General features: G+C 44.2%; 1 protein-coding gene across 1 annotated transcript; it reads right to left on the reverse strand.

Moving 5' to 3' along the window:
- LOC8068543 lies at positions 4483 to 7406 on the reverse strand. Its single transcript, XM_002444855.2, has 2 exons — positions 6304 to 7406; positions 4483 to 5542 (listed from the first exon to the last, which is right to left on the reverse strand). Exons 1-2 carry the CDS (start codon positions 6898 to 6900, stop codon positions 4901 to 4903), a joined length of 1239 nt encoding a protein of 412 aa, XP_002444900.1. The 5' UTR covers positions 6901 to 7406; the 3' UTR covers positions 4483 to 4900.

The raw sequence follows: 10330 nt of genomic DNA on the forward strand, positions 1-10330 counted from the left end.
CGCCACTATAGGATAGCTCGACGGAGCCACGTGTGCGGCCAACAGGGACATGGGCCACGTGGCTGTCGGGTGGCTTGTGCTCACCGCTCGCGACCGCCGAGACGCCTGAGCACCACTGCGGGGTGGCTCGATGGAGCCGCGCGCGGCCATCGCTACACGTGAGCTTCGGCGAGGGTTAGAGCAACTCCAGCCCAAGTCCCTAAATTAAACTCTTAAATTTTTATTTACATGCTATGATAAAAAAAAGTAGGGGCTCAAATTAAGACCCAACTCCAACCCACCTCCTAAACAAGTAGGATAGGGGGTTCTAGATGTGAGGGGCTGAAACTATAATTTAGAAGTGCATGGAAAATGGGAGCCCAAGTAGAAGGTGGGTTGGAGTTGATTTCTTTTGAATCAAGTCTCTAGATTTAGAATAGAGACTTGTTTAGGAGGTGGGTTGGACTTGCTCTTAGGCTGCCGTCCACGCTCGCGTCGGTGGCACCTCTCAGCTTGGCTCTATATGTTCCAACACAGGCACCACCTGCTCATCAGCTCTCTTGTCTCTTAGCTCCACGACGCAAGAAAGCCAAAGGAAGAAGAGAAAGTGAAGCTATGGTTTTTTTTTTTTGGACAGAGGTGGCTGATTGGTTTTGTTCCCGACAGGAGCGTCTTCACACGTCAGATTGGCATAAACAGTTTATATCGAGCCGATAGCTAATTGGCCTACGGGGCATCGCAGACCAACGTGCTTCCACAGCCCAAGCCCAGATAGCCGAAGTTAAAGCCCACGCGTGGGTTCAGTTGGCTAAAATGCCGAATAAACTATCTTTTGTCCCCATTCTTTTTCTTGTTTCCGTCTCATTTTTACGTTATTTTTTTTTGACTAGTTTGTTCAGAGATGTTGCATAGTATGGCGTCCCAGTGCCACTCTTTTTGTAAATTTTTTAAATGTAACTCTATTTTTTGTTGTAAAGATAAAAAATAAATAGTAAAAACAGTATTATGGGTCTTCAAAACATAGACCATTGCTTAATAAATAAATATAAATATTTTAATCCTTAAGTTGTTGATGTAATTTGATTTGAAAAAAAAATATATTAGAATTACATAAATCAGTTGATGGCCTAACTAATCAAAATATAAACTAAAATCTTGATATGTTTGTCATCAAATCTAATCAAATTAAATGTTTCTCCAAATTATCCGCATATACCGGTGTAAATCTCTAAGTGTTCATATAACAAATCTCAACGCAGGCTAACATGTGGAAATCGAGAGAGATCTCATTCATACTTCGTACTCATCAATAGAGAAACCAATTATTGACAGGACTAACCACTTACCGAATTTAATAAGATATTAAAATTAGGTATTTTTGTGGATCCTAAAAAAAGTCACGGAACTTAACAACTAACACATGAATAGTACCGTTATACGTTGTAGCTGTGCATCATGCTGAAACGAACAACATTACTATCTTCATCTTCATACAATGGGGAAGAAGAGAAAACATGATAGAAAGGTCGAAAGCGACATAAATCTTAGTGCATGATGAATGCTCTGATTGCAGGGTATGTGCTTATGGAATTGTTCAGAAGTTCTTTCCATTAAGTAAGGAGATTTTTTGTGTACCTGCCATTTAACAAAAAAAAACTCTAACTTTGCTTGTTTAATGTGTATATGAGCAGACCGTCAACAAGAGCATCACCGGCGGAAGGGTATAAGCACAGGAAAGAATCTACGCATCACTTGTGGAGGAAGCTGCAAGAAATTGCTACGGATAAGGCATGCATTTCAAGGCTTGCTGCTGGTTTGTCCTCCAACTCAAAGACTTGGCCACGCCCATAACTTGTCCCTCTCTGTTCTTTTCCCCCCATCATTTCTGATAGATAAAAAAATGATATAGATTCTTTTCCAAAGAAGAATCATTCGGGGGAACAATAAAGTTGAACGCATCATCTTCCTTTTTTCAACCAATTTATGAACGCATCATCTTCTTTTTTTCAACCAATTCACGGAGGACGCATGACTTTCATCCCTTCTTGTTTCTAGTAGTCAAAAATCTTTTTTTTTTTCAATCTATTTACAGATTCACAGATTCAAAGTTCAGGATGCATCACTTTCATCCCTTCTTATTTCTAGCTCAGAGCACGCCAGATCACCAACAGAATCAACCGTCTTTGCTGGCCGTGTTTAGTTGGTAAAGGAAAAAAATTCACGACACTGTAGCACTTTCGTTTGTTTGTGATAATTATTGTCTAACCATAGACTAACTAGGTTCAAAATATTCATCTCATAAATTTCGACCAAACTGTGCAATTAGTTTTTATTTTCGTCTATATTTAATACTTCATACATGCGTCTAAAGATTCGATGTGATGGAGAATCTTGAAAAATTTTGGGTTTTGGGTAGAAGTAAACAAGGCCTTAGATGGCACAAGCACCAGAAACAAAGTCACTTTCACCCAATCTCAGAGACACACGTCTCTTCATCACGAATCAAAAGTGGTACATAGAAAGTGTACTAACCATAGGCATGGTACATAAAAAGTTAATGTACTACATAGAGTTGTACATGTAAGGCATTTTTGAATTGAAATTGGTAGTATTAGTATGAAGTATTCCAGGATGGTAAATTTCAGAAAGAAAATAAGTAATGTAAATAATACCCTGAAATCGTTCTCCCCCTGCGTGGATACACATTCCTGCTGTTTTTTGGACCTTTGCTGACATTTTTCAGTTCAGACCATAGGTTTTCTTTTTTGGCATGTTCATTTGTTGACCAGTTTTCTTTTTAGATGCTGATGACCACATTTCCAGTGGCACATTCTTGTATCTGATGAGGTTGCAATGGAATGCAACGCAACACTCATTAGTAAAAACTAATTAAATGATTTCCATGTAGGAGTATTTGATTTGCACTCAGAGTGAGATAATAAACAGTTACTTAACTTACATGTCCTATCCAATTCTAGGTAGGGGAGCAATGGCTGAAGCGCTAGCTGTGTTTTGAGGGAAATGGGACATCCAAATTTCTTGGTCGCAGCATTCTTGTTCTTGCTAGTCCAGAGTTCAAGTTCAGTACTAAGGTGCAAGGATTAGCCAACATCAGAGTTTTGTCGTCATCACTCTCCGTCTGATGGAGTAGGGTCCACGTAGCTACATCACATGCTAATCCTGCCACTGGTCCATCTCCATCCTTGTTGACAAAGTGTGCTGTGTGCATGGTAAACGGACTAGATATCTAGGCCTGCTGCTGCAGTATCATGCAATTTGAATCAAGGACGTCCACACAAGAATAATGCCAAGGCCTGTACGTTTTATCTCTTCGTATGTATGCTCCAATGGATGGGAAGACAGATTTGATGAACACAAGAAAGAATCTACGCATCAACGATTGTGTGCAGAAAGCTGCAAGAAATTGCTACGGATAAGGCATGTATTTCAAGTGTTGTTGCTGCTGCTTTCTCCTCCAACTAAAAGACTTGGCCATGCTCATCCTATCACTTGTCCCTCTCTGTTCTCTTTTCCCCATTTCTGCAAGATAGAAGGAAGAAAAAACGATTTATCTTTCTTTTTTCAACCAATTCACAGAGGCAAAACTCCATAATTCAGGACGCATCACTTTCATCCCTTTCTTGTTTCTAGTAGTCCAAAATCTCTCTCTTTTTTTTAATCAATTCATAGGACACATCACTTTCATCTCTTGTTATTTCTAGTCCAGAACGCGCCAGGTCACCAACAGAATCAACCTTCTCTGCTTAGACGGCACAAGCACCAGGAACAGGTCACTTTCACCCAATCTCAGAGACACTGCCTCTCTTCACCAAGAATCAAAAACACCACTCACCAGCAGCACACCAGAATTTACCCAAATATCTAACTGCTACCATATATTATATCAAGTAATCACACAGGTATCAGCACATAAACTAATGCCTGGATTAGACTAAGGTTAGACTAGATACAGAGTACACAGAGGCCCACTATAGTACCATGGTCCAGGGACCTCTGCTCATCATGGATTTTATATATATTACATACAAACAACAGGGCATGACAAGGCTGTGGAACGGCACCACCAGCCTAAATCATGTCCCCCATGTTCACCAGCCAATGTTAGAATAATTGTTTCTCTGTCAAATGAAGGCAATCAAACATGTTCGTGGCAATCTGTTTGAACTGATAAAGAACAAGAATAAACACAGGACAGGACCCCCATGTTTGAACTGATCAAGAATCTCCACGCAACAGCATGGTATAGGCATGCTCATGTGTGCCTTTCAAAAAGGAGCCTACTTTTTCCCCCCTTCCTGAAAAGACAGCCACAATTCTACATAATATATGCACTATGCAAGAATATGGCATATTCTGCTGCTTGCATCCCTATCTAGCTTACCCGTACTTAAGCATCATCGACAGAACAACCAATGGCAATCTGTTACTTCAAGGTTTAGAGACAGGCTATCAAGCATACAAAGACATCTGGCAATGCCAGGCTTGAAGTAAAGCAATGATCGATAAGTTATATTCACAGAAATTAGTGTCTGACCAAGTCAATACAGTAGATAGGGAGGATGAAGAAGAAGAAAAGAAGGTGATCCTCTATCATATGACTATGATATATTAAAAAGAATGGGAGGTCAAAGAAATGTCATCTCCGTAAGCGGTGCCATCTGTCGATCACTCAGGGAATCAGCTTCAGGATAAGTGAAGCAATTTTCACTGTCCCACACACATCATCCGCGAGAGCGAGAGACGCATACACCAAAAGCCATCTCTGATCATCCATCTATAGTGAGACACATGTTGCCGACTCCAATCTAGTAGGGTAGAGTAGTTCTAGTTCCCGACTGGCACGCGCATCCATAGAGATACCTCAGTAGCGAAATGCTGACCACGATGCATGGTGAACGACTCAAAAGTCCAACACCGTCGAGGTCATGTTCATCAGCCTTCCCAAAGCATTAGGAGCAAACTTCCTCGCGAACAGGTAGCAGACAGAGGTGGGCTTCGAGTTGTAAAAGCACTGCGTACCATTATTCCTGATGGCCTGGATGAAGTCTTCTGTGATGTCCGCAGCACCATAACTTGCTGGATGCGGGCCTCCTCTTGACCAATCAACCCATGTGATGGTCCTGTTGGCATTGAGGGGCCCATGGAACAAATGAAGATAAGTCGGTATGTAATGCTCATCTGGATAACAGGATGGCCTGCAGTGCTTTCTGAAGATCGAGTAGTACTTGTAGTCTGCTACTATCTGGACAGCCAACTCACGGTTAAGCTCAAACCACTCTGACCCTTTTCTCCATTGATCTGCCATGATGTGAGGAGCCATGCGACGGTTGTACCGCCCAGCACTCTGAGGGGTGTCGATGTTGTAGGACTCAACAAAACTGTGTGCCGAGTTGATGAGGTACTCGTAGACAGTCGGGAAGTTGAAGACAGGAATGCAGCTCTCTGACAGCAGCACAAATCGCTCATTCGAGAAATCCAGCAAGGCATTGGCCAGCAGGCGCTTCTCAGCATCCACCAGGGTTATTGATCCCCAAGACACATCCTGCATTTGAAAGAAATGAAATATTAGAACGTGGAAGAACAAAGGTATCCATCGATAATGGGCATAAACTGCAAGTGCATGATAAGGAGAGTAGTGCTGTGAGACAAAGAAGGAATGCACACATTACAGTGAAACTGGAAAAGCACTACTTTAGCACAAAAAGAATAGGGGAAAGTGATAAATCATGATTGCAGGTCAGCCCGAACTTGTTGACCGGTTACTATTATTTTTAGTAAAAATAATTGAAGCAGAACATCTGTCAAGCAAGAATCTCATCATCACTTATCTGGAATTCGTGAACACCACTAGTAGTTGAACGAATTAAGTAGTTTACCAACCTAGCATTGGGACAAGCAAGCAAGCATATTCTCATCTCCCCTACTAGGGCAAATCCTCAGGCATTTGCACACAACGCATCCCAATCAAGTTGGGCACATGGCAGCCACCAACTAGCATGACAAGCGGCCACCAAGGCACCAGCTATCTGCCACTCAACCAGATTTTTTTTCTTCTTCTTCTTTTGCACAAAGGCAACAATAATGCGATGCAAATTCCCAAACTGCTGATGGATTGCAATGTGCTACAACTTGCTTGTTAGTGATGATTCATGCCATGGTGACAACAAAACAGGGGAATGGATGAATTATCACTACCAGTTTATTATTTTTTTTGAACAATGAAATGATGGATTGATTGTATTGTACGAATGTAGCAGCAAAAAAGGAGGGGGAACAATGTATCAGCAAAAGCAAAGGCAATACCTGGCTTGGGATCTGTCTGCCATAGAAGGCGGAGTTCTTGGAAACATTGAGCTTGTAGTCCGGCACAGTATGGACGTATACGGAGTAGAGCCCCTGGTGATCACGGAAGAACTTATCCCAGAGCGGCGCGAACGGGAGAGGCCCGCGCGCCATGAAGAGGAAGGCGACCTTAGGCACCCGCTGGAACGGAAACTCTTCGGCCTTGGGCACGAGGGAGGCCCGCCAGAAGAGCTCGTCGTCGGTCATGGAGTGCGCGAGGCGTGGCGGGTGGACGAAGGCCCTGAACGCGAGCCCCATCCCGCAGTCCCTGTCCCGCGGGTCGCAGCTGTAGGTGGTGGTCGGGAAGAAGAGCTCGGCGTGGGACGCGTTGTAGTAGTAGCGCGCGACGCTGCCGCTGACGGAGAGGCCCAGCACGACGCCGCCCATGAAGATGACGGTGGCGGTGACGAGCTTGAGGAGCCCCGTCGACCACCAGCTGTCCTTGCGCGGGGTCGGCGGGAAGTAGTCGGACTCGTCGTCCCCGGATGTGGGTAACCCCCCGCCCGTGCCGCCCCTGGACTTGAGCATCTGCTTCGCGTTGGAGTCGCCGCCCCACATCTCGGCGAGGGAGCGTCGAGGGCGTGGGTAGATCGGGCGGGATCGGGAGCCCGCCGCGGCCGATCTCCGGCCCGCGTGGAGAGATCGGGAGCGGAGGAGGCGGCAGCGGGTGCTCGCTGGTGCGGTGAGGCGGCGGACGGACGCCTCTTGTAGGGGGCAGCGCCGGTGCTGGGGTGGTCCTCGACGGCGCCGACGAGCGGAGCGGAGCCGCGCGAGCAGGTCGGGGCGGGACGCGGCGCGGCGCGGTGCGGAGGGGAGGACGCTTAGCGGCTAAGGAGGGAGCGAAGGGAAAGGGAGGGGAGGGGAGGGGAGCGCGTGGAGGAGGAGGTCGCTGTCGATTGGTGGATACGCAGCTGGATGTGGAGAGGGGAGGGGAGGGGAGTGAGCGACGACGCGACTGGGCTCGGGGGAGGAGCGAGCGCGCGCGTATTTATCGGAGGAATGGCGAAGGCGACGGCCCCGACCGCGAGCGAGATTTCTCTTTCTCGGTGAGGTCGCCGCGGGCGGCGAGGAAGAAGAAGAGGAAGAGGAGGGGGAAAGGAAAGGGACCGACCGGGGCCCCCGCAGCAGGGGGGTGGGGGGGGGGGCGAAACGGTCAGAAACGCGGGCGGGGCCCGCCGCGCAGACACGAGGCCGAGGGTGGCGGACCCGCAACGTGTCCGCGAGGAAAAGAAAAGAAAAAAAAAAAGGCTCTTTCTTGGATGGATTGGACCTGGCCCGGGGAGCGCGTGGGTGGGAAGGAAGCGGGCTGGGTCCGTTTGGGCCGGCGGCGTGCGGCGAGGGCGACTGACGGTGGGCCAGCACGTGTCCCTGCCTGTGCCTGGAGGGAGGAAAAGCGAGCGAGGGCCCACGCGGCGTGGAGAATTCGCGCGCGGCGCGGCTCATCACGTCACGCGCTTTGCCCCGCTGCGTCTGCGTGGAGGTGGCGTACGGACTGGACAGGGTGGCTGGTGTGGTGCAAAGCCGGGAGTGGAACGGTCGGGGCGGGAGAGTGGGGCCCGCTCGCCGGTGGCGGGAGCACGCGGCGTGGCCGGTACACCCCTGTGCCTGTGCCTGTGAGCCGTTATCAGTTGCGGGACTTTGTTTGGGTCACATTTGATCTCTCAAAAAAGAAAAATCACGTTACAAACCTAGACACTCTTACATGTTCGTACCTAGGATTTAATTTTATGGCTCGTGAACAAACACAAAATGTGGTCCCTATATCTTATCAACAAATAAAATACTCTCTCTATTTCAATATATAGGTCGGTTTGTCCTTTCTCGATACACAATAAGTTATATTAGGGCACTCATAGAGTCTAAAATTATTTATTACCTCAAACAATATGGTCTTGGAGTCTAAATAAGACTTGGAGTCTTACTTTTTCTACCTCTTTCTTCAATAAATAAACTACCATATCAGCAAAATACTATAAATAATATGTAATTAATTGTCTTGGACTCTGTGATAGAGTCTTGCGTTGTGAGTGCCCTTATGTATCTTTATCGTATATCTAATTGCATAAAAAAATTAGGAGTAGGTATGTACAATGGAACAGAGAATGATGACTACATTTACAAGGTTTCCAATAAAACAAGAACTATGATAGATATTTAACCCTTTGGAGCATTCTATGAACCACCAAACAGGAACTGCATGTGTTTTTCTCTCACAATAAATCAGCCAACGGTAATACTAATCATGACTTGTCATGACCTTTGGAGCATTCCGTGTCGGTAGAGCTGAAAAGTAAAAATTACTTCCTCCATCCCAAAATTATAAGGCATTCCAAAAGTTTTAGAGAGGCAAAACATCTCAAGTTTGACCAAAATTATTATAAAAAATTACAAAAATTTGTAGCATCAAATAGATATACTATGAAAATATAATTAATGAAAGAACATAATAATACTTAGCTAATATCACAAATGTTATTATTTTATCATATAAATTTGATCAAAGTTGAAATGTTTTGACTCTCTAAATTTCTTAACACGCCTTAGAATTTGGGATAGAGGGAAGTACTAACATACATCTACTAGTGTCAACTGGAGTATATGTGAGGAACTCGTCGTGCCAACGACCGTTACCTCTCTCTTCAGTCATCACGTACGCGCAGTACCACCTGCAGCGTCTCTTGAGTGACGGTCGATGTCTCGATGCTAATAATGTCGAGTGCATTGACCTGTCATGTGGGAGGGTGAGTAGTCATGGTGGATGTTATGGAGAGTTAGAACATAGATACTACTCCCTCCATCCTAATTTATAAGTCATTCTAAAAATCTTATAGAATCAAAGTATGTTAAGTTTGATCAACATTATAGAAAAAATTAGAAAGGTCTATGACATCAAATAGATATTACTATAAAAATATAACTAATAAAAAACCTAATAATACTTATATGATATCATAACTATTATTATGTTATCATATAAATTTGGTCAAACATGAGATATTTTAACTCTCTAAAATTCTCGAAATAACTTATAATTTAGGATGGATGAAGTATAAATGACTGACTAGTGCTCCTAAATTTTGAGGTGGGGTTATGCTGCCCAATGTATGGCCCTGGCGCTCTACCTACACACTCGTTGGATGAATATAGATACATGTACCTCTAAATTACTAAAGCACAAAATATATATGAACGTGTGTTTTCACAAGTCGGACGCTAGCTTAAACAACTTTACGCCTTGTTTAGATGTGAAATTTTTTTTAGATTTCGCTACATTAGCATTTTCGTTTGTTTGTAACAAATATTATCTAATTATAGACTAACTAGGACCAAAAGATTCGTCTCATGATTTACAACTAAACTATGTAATTAGTTTTTGTTTTCGTCCATATTTAACTAGGAGCATACTCCGCGCGTTGCTGCGGGAATTGCAGATTAATGGATTATGTAGTATGATGATGTGGACTATACTTATTTGTCTTGCTGGCGTGGACACTACAATATAATTGTCATATGTGCTATTGGATTTTAATTGTATATATGTGGTAGCACATTGCATGTTGAGATAAATTGTTATTGAAGTTTTACTTAGTGGATTTTAACTCAATATGGTAGTGCATTGCTTATTGCTTAGGTGGATAGCTTGTATGCTTAGAGAAATACTTAGTGGGGTTTAGGATTATAAGAGTTATAGATGTTTCATGCATGTGCCGCAAAATTCGATATGACGGAGAATCTTGAAATTTTTTTGGTTTTGGGTGAACTAAACAAGGCCTTAGATAGCAAGTTTACCAAAAAAAAAAAACTATGCGACGACTAAACTCGGTTTACGTGTTAGTAAACCCCTGGCCTCCATTTCGCGTCCTGCCTTGTCCTCTGCGCGTACGGTGACGTTGTGGGTAGGAATAGGGACACGTAGGGACAGCGACAGGGAAACACGTTAAGGCTTTGTTTAGTTGTCAATTTTTTTGTTTCGTTTTTATTTTGTAAT

This window comes from Sorghum bicolor, chromosome 7 (genome assembly GCF_000003195.3).
Source record: "Sorghum bicolor cultivar BTx623 chromosome 7, Sorghum_bicolor_NCBIv3, whole genome shotgun sequence".
NCBI classification, from domain to species: domain Eukaryota; kingdom Viridiplantae; phylum Streptophyta; class Magnoliopsida; order Poales; family Poaceae; genus Sorghum; species Sorghum bicolor.